General features: G+C 40.2%; 1 protein-coding gene across 5 annotated transcripts in view; it reads left to right on the top strand.

The window, feature by feature from the left end:
• Positions 1-17676, top strand: part of UBASH3B (ubiquitin associated and SH3 domain containing B) — a 106587-nt gene extending 88911 nt beyond the window's left edge. For all 5 annotated transcript variants that reach the window (XM_043533896.1, XM_007066959.4, XM_043533898.1 and 2 more), the window contains 5 exons: positions 413-505; positions 2288-2432; positions 6341-6447; positions 10266-10375; positions 11676-17676. In XM_043533896.1, the coding sequence (XP_043389831.1) occupies positions 413-505; positions 2288-2432; positions 6341-6447; positions 10266-10375; positions 11676-11813 (593 nt within the window). In that variant the 3' untranslated portion in view covers positions 11814-17676. The remainder of the gene's footprint in view (positions 1-412; positions 506-2287; positions 2433-6340; positions 6448-10265; positions 10376-11675) is intronic.

Genomic DNA, 17676 nt, shown 5'->3' with positions numbered 1-17676 from the left:
TATGTTTTCAGTGTAAGATGGCAATCTAAAATAGAGAAATCTCCAAGAACAAATAAGAATCAAGTCTCCAGGAGAGAGCACAGTGTTGCTGTGTCTGTCCTAAAACAGGCTACAGCCATTCTGAGTGCAAAATGGCTGCCGTCTCTCTGTACACTGACTGAGTTCTTAGAAATCGAAAAGGACAGTGCACAGAAAAAGGTATCACAATTTCACAGCTGTCTATGCCTCAAAGCATAGTATACTACTGAAATAAAATCTGATGGATAAATAGGTCTACAAAAAAATAACCAATCCAACTGGAGAACTTCATTCGCTTCCAGCTATGTTACAACTACATTGAAGCATGCATGCTGCAATTATTGTGATGTCTACTGTAACGTTTGTATCAGTGATGCTAAACTTTTGCTTGCAGGTGAAGCCTTGCTGGAAAGTAACACTGTTATTGAACATGTCTACTGTTCCCCGTCGCTGCGCTGCGTACAGACAGCGCACAATATTCTGAAAGGTAAGAAGCAGACAAGGGGAGAGTCTGGATTTTTCCTGTTTTCTGGGGAAGCCAGCAATAGAAAACCCATTTGTTAAATGGACGGCCTCAAAAATAGCACGTCTCTTCCCCGCGCTATACAGGTTAAGTTACAAGGGACACTGATCCTCATGCTTTGGGCATGAAGCCACTGCCAGCTGAGGCAGGAAATGGATTTTCTTTCCTCTCCTCCGTTGCATAGCGCTGTACAATAGTCAGGCACAATATGAGGCTTCTACTGCATCAGCATACCAGCTAGATGGATAAAGGGCCCGTTTCATATGGCAGTTCCTGTGTCCAAGCGCCGATTAACATTACATTCATTCTCAGTCTAACAGATTCCAATGCTCTAGATCAGTGGTTCTCAACCAGACGTATACGTACCCCTGGGGGTACACAGAGACCTTCCCCGGGATACATCAGCTCATCTAGATATTTGCCTAGTTTTACAACAGGCAACATAAAAAGCTCTAGCAAAGTCAGTACTGGGTTTTACAGTTCCATATACTGAACTGAAATTTAAGTTTAATTTAACTGAACTGAAATTTAAGTACAATGTTTATATTCAAATTGATTTATTTTATAATTATATGGTAAAAATGAGAAAGTAAGCAAATTTTCAATAAGAGTGTGCTGTGACACTTTTGTATTTTTAGGTCTGATTTTGTAAGCAAGTAGTTTTTAAGTGAGGTGAAATTCGGGCATACTCAAGACAAATCAGACACCTGAAAGGGGTATAGTAGTCGGGAAAGGTTGAGAGCCAGTGCCCTAGATCATGTGTGAGCTATTGAGTACATTGCAGCATATAGAGTATTACAGGGCATATTCCTGGGGGACAGGGGTCGAGGGGAATATTCATGGGTGTATGCTTTTCAACAAAGCAAAGCCCTCTGCAAATAGTTGCCTTCCCTTGATTATACTCTTAGTAGGCATAGATTGTGCATGAGTGCTGTGGGCAAGCCTGAGATTGGGGGCATATTGCTTGGATTGTGAACTCTTCAGGGCAGGGTCTGTCTCTCTGTTATATGTTTGAACAAGTGCCTACCACGCTGGTCTCTCGGTGCTACGATAATATTAACACTGCCTTTGTAGTAGATATGCGAGCCTGTAGAGAGGTGGGGCGGGCTATTACCCATTTCCAGGTGCCAAAACACATGATTTTTAAATCTTTTATGTGGGGCGCTATATGTATAAGTTTAGTGTTCAGTATGTCCTTTTTAACTTCACCTTCCCAATGCAAACACTCTGTGATGTAAGGAAAGTGTGAGCTCCCCCTGCTGGTTCTGCAGCTGTTAGCCAATACTAATTTCTTTTACCAGTCAACATGCTGATGCAGACATCAGACTGGACTGGGAAGCAAAGGCCAACATGTTAGCTCCCTTGGGCAAGGGTAGCATAAGGTGTGCTTGGAGCTGCCATCGTCTTCTCTTCAGAATCATCAGCATGCTTATCGGCTCTTGACCTGGAACGTACAGTCCAAAGAGGGCTCCATACAAAATACAGAGCTTTGTCTAGATTAGGGGCACTTCTTTAGTTCTGTGCATCTACGTGACACCTACACATACCTGCCATTCATATATCTGGTTAACTGGCTACATGCACAAGCAAATACTGGAGTTGTGCACATCTGGCCCTGTCTCTCAACTTGTTGATTTCTAATCAAAATACCACACACACAAAAAAACCCAATCCTAAATCCTCTTGTCCCCAGTCCCACCTGCTGCTTCCAGGGATTTCCACCCCCCCGCTTTTTTTTTCTTTCAGGTTTGCAACAGGAAAATAACCTAAAGATTCGAGTTGAGCCGGGCTTATTTGAGTGGACAAAATGGGTCTCTGGTACCACATTACCTGCCTGGATACCCGCAGTGGATTTAGCTGCAGCCAGTCTGTGTGTTGATACAACCTACAGGTAGCAGAACTTGGCATGTCACTCCAACAGAGTTTCCTTAGCAATGAATAATCTTGAATTTAATGCATAGGAGAGAAGGAGCGAAACACCAGGGACCCAAACCTAAGCTCTGGCTGAGCTGTTGGCCACCTTTGTACTCCTTTGTATTGTCCCTGGGGCTGCTGGGAGCTTATTGAGTTCCCAGCCTAAATTAGAGCAGGCCCAGGTCTGCTCTAATTTGCACTAGCTAGTAATGGTGCCCTAGAAGTCAGGGCTCACCAGAGAATTGCTGCTCTCTAGATATGTCCTTGATAAACTGTGCCCCCTGAGCTAGGGTTCCCCCATTCCTGTGGAATCCTCATATGCCCCCTTAGTGCAGCTGAGCCATGCAAAGTGGGGCATTTCATGGGCCAGGATTTATTTATTTTTTAACCACATTTCAAAACTTTGGGATTTGGGCTCTGGATCTGAACTCTACAGTCCAGCTTCTCTCTGCTTCAAAAGGTAATTAAAGAGCTAGTGGAGCTGAGTCAGTTCTCTGTGGTGGACATTTATAGCCTGGGCTAACTCATGACTCCAGTCACACCCAGCTACCCCACTGATGCAAATCTTGGATATGGATTTGGGTATCGGATTGCATTGCCCTTAATTATACACTTGGCAACTTGCTGAGGCACATGTTAGCATCCAGCAATAATTTCAAGGCATCCTTGGGGCAGACACTTGTCCTCTTTCCACTCCTAGTGCCATCATCATCTTCCCAACTCAGGTAGCCCAGCCCTATCCAGCCAGCAGCCAGCTAGCACCAAGCACTCACTCTTTCATCCTAGCCATCTCTCCACAGGATTCTGGTCCCAAGACTCCTGCCTTTGTCCACCCCTATGATGCCTCCATTTTAGGGCCAGGCCCTCAGCTGGTGTAAATCAGCATAGCTCCAGGAGCTATACCAACTGACACTAGCAGAAGGTCTGGCCCTTAATGTTCAATTTTCCTCTGGTGTTTGTCCTTCCTTCCTGGGCTACTATTTCATTATGGCTGGGAAGGCAGCCAAAGTCCACAAGAATTGTAAGTTAATGGTTAATCAACATGAGAAGCTCCTACAGTGACCCACATTTGACATTTCCAGATACGAAGTACCCATATAAGTCTTCAGTTTCCCTTCCAAAAGGCTCACGTTCCCTAAAGTGAGCATTAAGTGTCACTGGAACAAATGCAGAACACACGTTTTTTTAAACTTTCAATATTATTGCAAATGAAACTCCTAACAGAGAAGGCTCTTTTCCTTCATGACCCTCTCCTGTAAGTAACAGGAGACGAGTCTTTAAAGCCAATTCCAGTTTCCTTTTTTTATCTCTACGTATACAAAATACAGCTGAGAGGTTAATACTGCTTAATAGTAAGCACTGATCGTTGTGCCTTCCATCAGAGGATCTCAGACATTAACTGCAGAATCCTCACAAATGCTCCCCTGAGTGAAGTATTCTTCATGAGAGGTGGAATGAGGGTTTTGTCTCCCCACCCAGTGAAAATTTCAACCGTTTTTTTTTTAATTGTTTTCATCAGAATTTTTGAGATTTTCATCTAAAAGCCTGAAAATAAACATTGTTTCTACTTTTCAGCAACCAAAAGCTGAACATTTTCAGTTTAAAATGTTTCGGTTGCCAGACTGAAAATATTTTAGTATTGGGGTTTTCAGCAAAAACTCAGAAATTACAGATGAAACCAGAAATGTTTTAATTAAAATTTTCATTTAATTGAAAAACCATTTTCCCCTCAAATTAACATTTTGATGGAAAGTTTCTGATCATTTCTCATCCGAGGAAACTGACAAAATTGGCACAACATGCATTTTTCTTCAGTCTTCTGGAACTTCCCCCGTGCTCCAAGACTTGTTGAAAAATCAACAGTTGATGGCCCCATGAGCTCCTCAGCCAGCTCTTTTAAAACTCTATAAAACCCCTTTGATGCCAGCAGCTTCTGCTGTCGAATACCATTGCATTTAGCGTCAAGTTCTCAGCAATCGCTAACCACAGCTCCGCCTTGCACCAAGGGAGTTGCTGCTTGAAATGTAAGGATGCTGACACATGCACAGTGCCTGCCTGTGTTGTAAACAGCTGGAAGGCATACAGAGAGGCTAAATAAAACAGCTTGGTAGGAACAGTCCCACATATCGTGCAAGGAATTAAGGAATAGACAAGATGACCTGCTGGGTTTTCCCCGCTTCCAAATCTATGATTCTTTTATGCTAAACAGCTTCTGAAAAATCCCATACAGCAATAGATTCTAGGGAAAGGGCATGGGGTCCTGGTCAGCAGTCAGTCACATTGGTGAAATCTCAGGATTATTGTGAATTCTCATCAACAGTAAACCATCTGTTTTGGAGAGAAGGGAAGGATCTTAAATGCAAACTAAAAGGTCTCAGATAAAATCATTCCCTCCTTATAAATAATGTAACACAGGAAATTCCAGCACATGGGGGTTTAGTGACAACTTATTTTGCAGCTGCTTTTTGTGGCTTGTGATATCATCAGAAACCCTGAATCCTTCTATTACACCAGAACTGCTCTATTTTAAGATGACCGAGTAGAAATAAGCAACCAAAGCAAAAAAAACACCCTTTCAATCCTTTCATGCCTAATTATACCATATAGCTGCTTATATTTTGTCCTCCCTGCCTACAAATTACCTTTTCGGGTCTGTGGAAATATATAGTCCTGGTGCATATTGCACCTAAATAGAGATACTTACACTGCACTTATTCCAGAAAGGGTATCATCACATTGCTAGCACTAAGCAAAGCAGCTGGACCACAGGAAAATAGCCAGTTCAGGAAACACAAAGCTTCTGGGAAGACTATAAAGTATGTTCTCCTAGCCAAAAAGGAAACCTGCTCTTGTGTGGTCTGATGGTTAAACTAGCGGTCTGGGTGAACGCCTGGAGCCCTAGTCTCCTGCCGTCGGAGATGAGTAATTCCCTCTGACACCGATGGGAGTTTCATCATATCCTGGGATGGAATGAGGAGACAGAGCTTTCCCTTGTGTCCCACGGACAGGAATAGGGCCTTCTGTTCCCCCACCCCAAGCTCCTCCAATGGCTTGCCTCCAATACCACTCCCATTGAATTCATTGGCCAAACTCACACTGGGCAAGTGACTTAACCACTCTGGCCTTGTTGCACTGAGCTGGTCTTAAACATTTCCCACCAGTGCAGTACCATACTTTTCTAAGGCAGCAGCAGCCCCTGGTATTTTTACCACCACTTCATCTGGTCCTGCTCTGAGCAGGTCTAAACAACACCGTGATTAATAACACCAGCGCCTCATCTATACTAAAGTTCCCACCATTGCTACCACTGGCAGAGCTGTACTGGTGGGAAATTTGAAGAAATAACTCAGTAAAGACACAGTCTCTGTTTCATTTTACCCACCTCTAAAACAGGGGCAATATCACTCACAAACTTCACGTGGGTGCTGAGGAATTTAATTAATTGCTTTGAGATTCTCTGATCAAAGGACCTATTGAAGTGCAAAGTGGTGTTATTATTACTATTACACATGACTGCAAGTGTAACATGCTTGTATAAGTACGCTGCTTTCCATCTCTAGTGACTGGTGTACATAGAGGGAAACAGTTTACTACTGCTGCCAGCTAATGGAATTACTCCTTTAGCTCAAGAGATGGAGGTCTGTACTTGGGTGCTTAAAGTCCAGGGTTCAAAACCCACTGATAACCTATGGAAATGCTCCTTACACAAATGACGAGGTCTAGGGGTTTGAGTTATTTAGAAGAATTAGAGAAACAACAGGGATTTCTTGTTTAACACATGGGCATTGGCACGCATGTTTTCAGTCAGTGTGTACAGGGTCTAAGTAACTTGCATTTAAAATCTCTCCGCCTCAAAACTTACTGTGTTTGTTTTTCTGCCCATAGACCTCATATACCAGTCAGCAAGTTAGTGGTTTCAGAGTCTTACGACACATACATAAGTAGAAGCTATCAAGTAACGAAAGAAATCATAAGTGAATGCAAAGGCAAAGGTAAGCGGTTCTGCACCTTGGTACAAAGGGATCTAATGCCTCAATAGTGATCAAAAACCACAGATAGGCACTCTGGAACCGAACGACTCTGGCTAGTCGCTGTCTCTGTCAAAACCCCATGTCTGCATCCTCTCAGCCCACAGACATTGGGGATTCAAGACCTGGGTGAAACTGTGTAGTTCAGGCCCACTTCTAGGTAAAATATTCTATTGTCTGTTATTACCAGGTTTGTCTATACCCAGAACCAGTGGTCACATGAGACCCTATTGTTTTAGGGGCCCTACAACCTATGCAAGCTGTGCAGGTTTCCCCTATCTTCTCTGGCCATGAAACAACTCCACTCCAGGCCATTTCCTCCCTCCCATCTCCACCACCAGGGCCAGAAGGAGAGTCTTTGCATGCCCTAGTATGGATGTCTTAGGCTGGTCATCACTACTGCAGTGGCTTGTTTTGCATCTGAACAAAACCAGAATTTTTTTTCAAATAAAATGTTGAAATCAATTATGGTGCATAGAAACTGAACATTAATAGCATTGGGATGGGATATTTCTAGAACCCCAGCTGATTTACTTGTTTTTTTGTTTGTTTTTTTTTGACTGATCCTTTCCCAAGGTTTTTCAGAAATAATTTGCCCCAAAAATCAGGTAGAAGAACCCACAGTGAAAACATTGGCCTCTAAAGAGACTGACAATTTATGCATGCCCAACTTGAGTCTCCTTAAAGGGACCTGATTTTCAGAGGGTATGTATTGAAGGCTTTCTGAAAATCAAGATCCTTTAAGATACCTCAAGTTGGACACTCACAAACTGAAACACTCAGAATCACTAGTCATGTTTGAAAATCTTGGCCTTAACCTCTCTGCCTGTTTCTCCATCTGTTAAATAAGAACAGCCATACTGGGTGAGACCAAAGGTCCATCTAGCCCACTATCCTGTCTTCTGACAGTGGCCAATGCCATGTGCTTCAGAGGGAAAGAATAGAACAGGTAATCATCAAGTGATCCATCCCCTGTTGCCCATTCCCAGATTCTGGCAAACAGAGGCTAGGGACACCATCCCTGCCCATCCCGACTAATAGCCATTGATGGACTTATCCTCCATGAACGTTATCAAGTTCTTTTTTGAACCCTGTTATAGTCTTGGCCTTCACAACATCCTCTGGCAAGGAGTTCCACAGGTTGACTGTGCGTTGTGTGAAAAAATACTTCCTTTGTTTATTTTAAACCTGCTGCCTATTAATTTCATTTGGTGACCCCTAGTTCTTGCGTTATGAGGGTAATACACGTCTCACATGGATAACTGAGGCATAATGAGCTAATGTTTATAAAGTACTTTTAGAAGATGGAAAGAATTGGGTATGATTCTTGGATTACTATAGCATTGTTTTCTTTCAACATGTTTGATTCAGTGAAGTTATTCTATCAAATAGAGCTGGTTGAGCATTTTTGAAAATCTGGAATTTTGTGAGGAAAAAAACCAGCATGAAAATGTTTCTACCAGCTCTGCTACTGAATAGAATTCCTGTTAAGATAGGTGAACCCAAAACAATTTCTGCTCTTTTCAACATTTTTCAGTCGTTCTCATGAATTTCTTTGAGAATTTTACAACTAGTCGTATGTTGAGTTAAAAAAAATCATTCTAAAATAAAATACACTCTGGCTAACACTTAAGAACTGAAAAACCAATGGTCAGCATTGACATGGCCAAATTTGAATTTAGGGGGGAAAAAAACAATAAAACCCCACTTTTAACGCTAAAGGTCTGATCCTAGAAGTGCTTTCAGTCAAATGCAGTACTGTTAAAATAATGGTATTACTCAGTGTAGCAAGCACTATGCTCAGTATAAGGATTTGCAGATTTGAGCCCCAGATTATATTCAGATTTGTAGATTTTAAAGCCGGAAGGGACCATGATTGTGATCATCTCGTCTGACCTCCTGCATAACACAAACCAGAGAATTTCACTCACCGATTCCCGCATCAAGTCTAATAACTTGTGATTAAACTGGTACATATCTTTTAGAAAGCTAGCCAGTTGTAGCTGAGGGTTTGTCTACACTTAAAATGCTCCATCAGCACAGCTGTGCCACTGTAGCTCTTCAGTGTACACACTACCTATTCCAACGGGAGGGATTCTCCCATCAGCATAGGTTATCCACCTCCCCAAGACGCAGTAGCTAGGTCAACGGAAGAATTCTTCCATCCACCTAGCGCTGGCTACATGGAGACTTAGATTGGTTTAACTATACCGCTCAGGGGGGTGGATTTTTCACAAGACTCAGGGCATGTCTACACTTGCCATTTAAAGCAGGAAAAGTCCCTTTTTTGCGCAAAAACCATGAGAGCGTCTACACTTGCCAATGACTTTTTGCCTTGAAACTCAGAAGTTTCATCGCAAAAAGAAAACCACCTCCACGAGAGGCATACAGCTCTTACCGGTGATGCTTTTGCGGTGATGTGCAAGTGAAGACACGTTCTTCCTGTTTACACAGCTTTTAGCCTCCGGAGGATATCCCACAGTGCCTAGGTGACCACTCTAGCCAGCAGCTCTGCTGCTCTGATGCCAGGTAAACAGACATCCACTCCTCCCCCTGTAAAGCCCCGGGAACTTTGAAACTCCCCTTCCTGTTTTCTTGGCAATTGCTCACTTATCTGGTCAGGTGACAATGCCTGCTCCAAAACGATCCCCTGCTTGGAGCAATGCTGAGCTACTGGAGCTGATCACTGTTTGGGGAGAGGAGGCTGTGCAGGGACCCAGGATGCCCCATGATCACTCCCTTCCTCACCTTCCCGCAAGACCCATCATCAAACTGGAGAGAGCTGCACTGTGGGATAGCTAACCTAGAGCGCTGCTCTCATCCGGGATGGAAGTGCCGCTAATGTAAACCCTCTCTGACACCTGAGGAATTAAGTGAGTACACAAACCAGCGCTTTACTTTCACCAGTTCCCTACCACCGGTGAAATTTACAGTGCAAAAACTCTGCAAGTGTAGACATACCCTAAGTTATGCCGACCTAGTGTAGACCAGGCCTTAAAGGCTTCAAGTCACAGAGAATCAACCATATCCATTAGTAAACTGTTCCAATGGTTAATTATCCTCACTTACAAAAAACCCTGTGCCTTATTTCCAGTTTGAATTAGGAATATAGGCCATTATATTCAAACCTGGGTGCCTAAGATTAGCTCCCCAAACCATCCCTATCCATGTGAATGAAATTGGCTTGGTTTTCAGAAGTGCTCACACTGAAATCAATGAGGGTGTTAGCACCGCTGTTAATCAGGGCAATTTTATTTAGGTGATTAAATAAACTTTAAGCAACCTGGATTTGAAAATGTTGTCCAGAAGTAGGGCTGACTGAAAAGTATAGGTATTTTCCATGAGAAATTTCAAATGAAATGAAACATTTTATTTTAATTGAAAAAAAAAAAAAAAAAACTTTTGCTGAGATTTTTTTTTTCCACAAAACAAAACGAAACAAATATTTTGTATCATTTGAAAAATCAAAAATTTCAAAGCAGGCAAAATCTTTTCACCAAAATTCTTGTATTCTTCACAAAGCTATTGGTTGCCCAAAAAACAACAAGCGGGGACAAAGAATTTTCAATCAGTTCTAGCCATAAGCACTTTGAAGATTAAAAAGTGCTAGAAGTATTATTCATAAACAATAGTTTCCCACATATATCAACTGTGTTGTTCTGTATACAATTAAACCCATTCTTTAAGAACCTCAAACTGATAGGTTTTGCCTTGGACAGTTGTCACATCGAGCTTTTTTTCCCTAAATCCCAAACAATCAGTGTTTATTCATTTTGTTGCAGGAAATAACATTTTGATAGTGGCTCACGCATCGTCTCTCGAGGCCTGTACTTGTCAACTCCAGGGCCTCTCACCTCAGAATTCCAAGGACTTTGTACAGATGGTCAGAAAGGTAATTACCAATGGGTAAAGCTCTTCAGATAAAAAAAAAAAAAAAATTTAAATCTCCTTACAAACCAGAGGAGACTTTATTCCTAGTGTCTGATAATTCAGTCCATTGTTCGAGCTATGCAGGCTTCAGAAATCATGTGAGTAGAGAAGATTGGTTTAAGAGGCTTATCTTACCAGTCCGTTTCACAACAGATAAAAGGGGAGTGAGCATACAAAAGGGCTGCATGTCTCAACTGCACTTTTATGCTTTTGGGGTGATGGCACCTTATGGTCCCCCTTCTTATGCACCTTGTTATAGTTAGGAAAGTGATTTGAAAAATGTCATTGTGGGCATCCAGAGTTATTCCTTTTCCTTGGCTTCATGTCAGGAGATAGTGTTGTCTGTGTGCCAAGCCTGCAAACACAACCAGGCAGCTGGAAATCCATCTGCGCTCTTTCTTTTTCTCATATCACCACGTTTTATTACACAAGCTGACCCCTGTGTTGATAAGTGAGCCAGAATCGAATCCAGGTCACTCTCCCATAGCTGTACTGACCCTTTATACTGTTAAGCCAGCCCACAAGACCTGGACATAAACACACACATAGCTAGGTGCTGTACGTTATTTAGTGGAGATTGTTAAGCTGGAGTCTGGCCCCCAAATATTTTATATTCACAGTGAAGTGCTTTAAAAAGCACGTCTGAATTAGAGATATACAAATAACTGATTTTTCAACCTGGTGGTTCAGATCAACTTGAAATGAAAAATTTTCAGTTTTTCTTGCCAAAATGAAAAACCGAAAATTTTTATTTTTATTTCTTTTCGCATCAAACAAAGTATTTAGTTCAGCCTGAAACAAAATATCTTTTTGTATTTGTTTTGAGAATTTTTTACCCTTTTTTGTTTTTTTAAAAAAATGCATTTACCTAACTTTCAAAATGAAACATTCTTTCGAAACAAAAAGGCAACATGTTGATGACTTTTTCAAAAAACTTTTCCTCCTCTTTTGGAGGGGGGGACCAAAACTATTTGTTGCATTTTACCCAAATCCATGCATTTTTAGGTCAATCCAACACTGCATTTTACAGAAAATAAACTATTAAGTCTGAAAAAATTCACCCAGCTCGAGTCTGAATGTTACTCCTGAATCCTGCTGTGTCTCAGATTAAAAGTATCTTCTGAATTTGAGGTGGAATGTTCAAAAGGGCCCAAATAGTTTAGGAACACAAGTCCCATTGACTTGGCTCTTTTGAAAACTTCACCCTTGCTCCAGATCTATTCCTTCTCATTGCTTTTCTGTATTTTAATATTTCTTGACAGATTCCATACTTGGGGTTCTGTTCCTGTGAAGAATTGGGAGAGACAGGCATTTGGCAACTAACAGACCCCCCCATCCTCCCACTCACACACGGACCAACTGGAGGCTTTAACTGGCGAGAGACCTTACTACAAGAATAGGCAAAGCTAAACTTACAAACAAACAAAAAATGGCCTTTCTAAGCATTGGAGAATGTCTCTTATTTCTTGTGTTTAATGACAGTGGAAAAATATTCATAACATTTTAGGTGACTCGTTCACAAAAACATTCTAGCATATCACCTATAGAGTCGCATTTGTGCAAAAAGTTCTCATATGTAAAACTAGGCGAATATAAGAAAGGGCTTAATTGATGGAAGAATATAACTATATGTCCAGGCTTCTGCACTGCAGGAAATGTCTCTGTTATCTAAGGCTACATAGCCTGGATATATTTTTCATCTTGAACTGAACTCAGACACCACCTTCTGCACCATGTTAGTGACAACTAGGACTGTGAAAATTGTGAATTTTGGGTCTTTTTCATTTGCAAAATTTTGCAGAACAAACATTTGCAATTTTGTTCTGGGCTATGTTGGCACCTTCCCCATTACTCCCAAATTTTGCTAAATAGCAGTTTCGTGTTCCCCCAAAATAGCTACACTCAGTGTGTTCCATAAGATATCCTGTCTCATCTCCAGGAGGAAGGGAGTTCTCTATTCCAATTATAGACCAGCATCAAACTATTCCTTTTCATTACCATATTAAATGCCTACATATTACACAGGTGGGTAGGTTGCAGATGCTTAAAATAGACAGAAGCACATGACGCTGATCTGCATCAGAACACAATTTTGAATGTCAAAGCTGTCAGAGGTGAAGTTCTCACATGAAAAATAGGATCATTTTTCAGTGAAGAACTGGAGCAATTTTGCTAAATGGAAATGAAAAGAGTACTCCAAATGTGAAGGTTTTCTGATTTTCTTGGCTGAAATTCACCACTATGCAGAGGACCAGGATAAAATCCTATGCATCGCTCAAATCCTGTTTAAGACCTCACAACAGGGTTTTATATAATGCATGGGCCTTCTCCTGATTTCTCTATACAGAGGTGAATTTCACCCCTTTGTGAATATTTCTCACAGCCCTAGTGATGTTCTACAGTAATCAGCCTTCATCAAGGATAATGACGAAGTCAAAAGGATATGCTAATAATTCAGATTTAAGGTGGGGGGTTGTTGTTTTTGTGGGGGATTTTGTTTCTTTTTGTTTTTCACCTTTGTTTTCTTTACATTTTAAGTGCCATTTGTAACACATAGAAAGCAGAGCTGAGAAAGGATACACTGTGATGAAAAAAGCAACACACTGAACCCAAGAAGCTGTTACTTATGAGGTGATTTGTTTCATATTGAGCTAAAATCTCAATCCCATTAAAGTCATGAGGAACTGCCATAGTAGATCCGACCCAATGGTCCTTTTAGTCCAGCATCCTCTCTTTGACAGTGGCCAGTGTCAGCTGCTTGAGGAAAAGATGCAAGAAAGCCTGCAATGGGCAGTTATAGGATAACCTGCCTCCAGGAAAGTTCCTTCCTGACCCACAATAGTATGAGGTTGACTTATGCCCTGAAGCATGAGGGTTCCAAAACTATTTTGTTAAAATATTTACTATTTTAGGCCCCAGTTCAGGAAAACACTAAAGCACAAACTTATATTGAAGTAAATGGGAGTTAAGCACTGTCCTGAATAGAGTTTTCCTGGCCATAATTCAGAATATTCTTGTTATCCATATAAATGTCCAGGGTTTTGTTTTGTTTTGGGGGGGGGGGGGGAATAATCCTGTTAAATGCTAGGCCTGTCATAGCAGAATTCCCATTGACTTCAGTGGGTTTGGGATTTGGCCACTCATTCAGTATATCACAGTGACCTAAAATAAGAGAGCCTAATCTTTCATATGTGATGCAGGTAAAAGGCCCACCAGCTTCAATGGGAATTTTGCCCATGTGGCAACAGCAAGAGAAAATCTTAAGGGTTTTACGCTCAGCTTGGTCTAGAACAATTTTAACTAGTTTATGATGTGGACCTTGCCAAGGAATATACAGCAGATTCTGTACAGAATTTAAGTCAATAAACAACTCAACTTGTGCAATATGACCATAACCATAGTCTATTATTTGTACATTTACAGTATATGTAATACATAGTAGGACATCAATAAATGCATTATTATACCAGGGATGTATACTGAAAAGTCAGGGAGATAACTTATGTGATGACAGAAAGAAACTGCCTCAGTATCTGTGCAGTTATATTGCTGTCACTTTTTTTATTTTAATTATAATTTAAACTATTTTTAGCTGTGTACAGACATTCTGAAGAGTGTTTATTGCTTGTTTTCCTCCATGCTTACTTACCACAAACTCGCAAAGTAGTTTATTTAATTAAATGAATAAACAGACAATCAAACCAAAAATAATTTGGGTTTCACTGTATATTTAAATTCCATTGATAACTTACTGTTTTGTGCTGCAGGCTTGCAAGAGGTTGGGTAACATATGCAATATGGTGAAAAGCTATCCAGATTTGACCATTGTTAAGCAGCGTTTCAGGAATTTGTTTTGACAGTAGCACGTAATAGGTATGGAACAAAACCTGTATGCATAGACTGTTGAATATTGTAGTAATTGATCTTTGCTTAGAGTTAGTATTTTAAAAAAAAAGTGTTCTGTTTGAGAAGGGAAAAATGGTTAAAACATTCTCTTCTTATAAAAGTATATTTTTAAATGTTTGGGAAAGTATTTTGGCAATTGTTATCTGATCTCACATTTGAGTTTCAGGTGTCAGGAATCTCAGAAAAAAAATCTTGTTTTCTTCCAGTATTTCGCTGTCTAATGAGGGTTTTGCATTAAGGAAACTGGTGCTGATAAGGTTCTTTGTTAAAAATGTATCTTACATTATTTAAATGCATCATACTGGGAAAACCCTAGATATTTTTTAAATGTTTTTAATTAGAACATTAAAAAAAAGCATCATTGCTTATATTTTGCTACTTTGCTGCTCACTAATGTGTATTTAACGTATCTTCAGTGTCTTGTCCCGGGGGAACATCGGCCTGATACAACTGCAATGAATAAAATTCCTTCCCTTGACTTCATTGCAGTGGTATCAGGCCTCATTAGTTCAGTCTGGTTCCATATGGAATAACAGTGGTTCTTAGATTCTCGTGCAGTCCCTCAGCTAAGGAACAAGGCTGGAAATCTTGCGAGAACAAATTGTTCTCGAGAAATTCCTAGGTTGGGCCTGGTCAGAAATAACATGAGAATTAGAGACATATGGCTTGGGTGTATCACAGCAGTAGATTAGGGGTGACACCCAGCAGCCACAAGAGGAGAAAAAAAGGTAGACTATTTTTATATCATTTTTCCATTTTCTATTTAATTCGATCAAGTGTTTCAGGAGGGCTCAATGGATGCCTCCCTGATTTCTTGGGCCTTGAGTCCAGTATATCTTTGCCTTGACCTGAATGTTTTGCCTATACTCCCTCCCTTAAGTGGAACAGGTTGGGTTGCAACAATCATAGACCCTTATCCTGCAAACTAAGGTGACCAGATGTCCCGATATTAGCTTTGTCTTATATATGCAACTATACTGCCTCCCCACCTCCAGAAAAAAAAGTGTCCCGATTTGTCACACTTGCTATCTGATCATCCTACTGCAAGCTCACATATGCAAGAATGCCCCTTGCCCTATACAGTGCCCACTGAAGTATATTAAACCTTGCCTAGAACACTTTAGTCTCTGGCAGACAGGATGTGCACAGTTCCCAGTGATTTCAGCAATGTACCACTTTGTCCATTGTGCATGGGAATAATTGGATGTGTTGATGCAGACATCAGGTGCCACATTTTCATGAGTTTCCCTCACTATCAATGCACTGGTAGCTACAGTCGATTGCTTAAGTTCTACAAGTACGTATTGGGCCAGGTCCTCATCCAGTGTAAATGGATTTAAGTCCATTGAAATCAATGGAACTATGTCCATTTACATCAGTGGAAGGTGTGGCCCATTATTTCTAGAATGTGATGTTTTCCGTTACATGGAATCTGAGCAAATCTAGAATAAATGGCCAACTGGTGGCTAGAAAGCATTTTTTTTTCTTTTCCCTGTGGAGTTAGTTTCTTCATGATCATTATTAATGAATATTATTATTATTAAAGTGATAAATCTATTATAACCAAAGAGTGAGTTGTTTAAAAATGGCTCTTTGTGAAGAAAAAAATAATTACCACTTTGCAAAACAAAAACAACAACAAAAACTAAACCAAAAAAAAGGGGGGGGGAGTGGAGAAATGATTCCAGAGTGGTATTACCCTAGTAAATCCTTTTTATCAACAGACCTGGCTTCTACAGGTTTTAATACCAGAAGGACTCAGATATGGAAATCTGCGTCACTCTGTGTACTGCGTGCATCTATTTTTAAAGAAGGTTTGGGGATATAGTTGTGCATCGCATTATTATTAACAGCCTTTCCACTAAACTAGCTGTTAGCATATTATAATGATATTTTTCATTTCAATTGCATAGAAATGTTAGGAGCTAAGGGCCTGATCCAAAGCTTACTGAAGCCACTGGACTTCTAATGTCTTCAGGGCTTGGGATCAGGTGACACAAGACCTGAACCTGCTAAGTGCTGTGTCCTCTCAATTGCCATTGAGTTCAGTGGAAGTTGAGGACACTTTACACATATCGGGATTGGCCCTTTGGCCCTGATTCAGGAAAACATTTAAGCTTGTGTTTAAATCCTGTTGACTTCAAGGACATTAAGCAGGTACTTAAGAACATTCCTGAACAGGGAAGCGCCCCTGAATTGGGGACCAAATGAAGATGAAGTCAGATTAGTTCAGGTCTGTTTTATTGTGAAAGAAAATCCTTTGTGTAGTGAATTGAGGCAATTGCTATGAGACCTACCTGCATTACTACATGAGTATATCATTTAAAAACAGTGATGAATTGCTCTTTTGAATTTACACTAAATAATGAACGTAAACATAGATGAACTGCAGTTCATTTCAGCATCCTGTAGAGCAGTGGCAAACTCAATACACACTACTGTGAACTTTGGTAGCACCCAGAATTTGCATTTAAATTGCAGTCCTGTAGACGAAGAGGATGGGAGGAAAATCTCAATAACTCATGTGTGGGGTATGGGGAAAACTTAACATCTGCTTCAGTTAACATTCATTTTAACAAGAGAGATGTAGGATATTTGAGTCAGGCAGTTGCCAAATAATTTTCACGTTTAAACACAGGACTGAAAATTGATTTGCAGTACTTCAATATTTAAAACATATTGAAAGTCAGGAGGAAAATTACTGATTATAATGGAAAGTCTAGTGGTAACAAAATTGAGCCTAAATGTAGAGGAAATCATTTGATTCTTAAATACATATGAAATGATGCGAAGAGCAGGCACATTTAAAGTGAATAATCAAACTGTAAATGCAATTGACTGCATACACTCTAATATGCCACTTAGTTGTCACTGCTGCCTCAAATACCTAAACACATTTACTGATTGAATATTTATGAAATATAAATGTAAGAGAATGGAAAATATATGACCAGATCCTTTTTATTAACTTGTTTTGTTGCCACTAAGAAAGTACTTTCTGAAGTTTCTCTCTGTGGACAGTTCTAAAAACTTGATGTCATCAATGGATGCATTTTTTTTTTCATTTTAAAGCTGTTGTATTGTTATGTTTACTATGTTTTCAGTGTGATCAGATTGTATTTATTTGAGAAAAATGTTTGACATTTAAAAAAAATGGTCTTGCCAAAAAAAAGAATTGCTGTAATTACTTGTGACATCCGTATTTGTTTTATTTTATTTTTTTAATCTTCTATTTCAAGTGCTAACAACTGTTGAAACAACCGTGCCATTTTAATTTGCTTGTTACATTAAACGGATTTCTCAAAAGTTAAACCAAACGGCTCACAGATGATTTAATAAAGATGAAATGCACCCAGA

The sequence above is a fragment of the Chelonia mydas genome, chromosome 22, assembly GCF_015237465.2.
Source record: "Chelonia mydas isolate rCheMyd1 chromosome 22, rCheMyd1.pri.v2, whole genome shotgun sequence".
Taxonomy (NCBI): domain Eukaryota; kingdom Metazoa; phylum Chordata; order Testudines; family Cheloniidae; genus Chelonia; species Chelonia mydas.
Note: the sequence above shows the minus strand (reverse complement) of the source record. Positions and strands in the feature narration are given on the sequence as shown.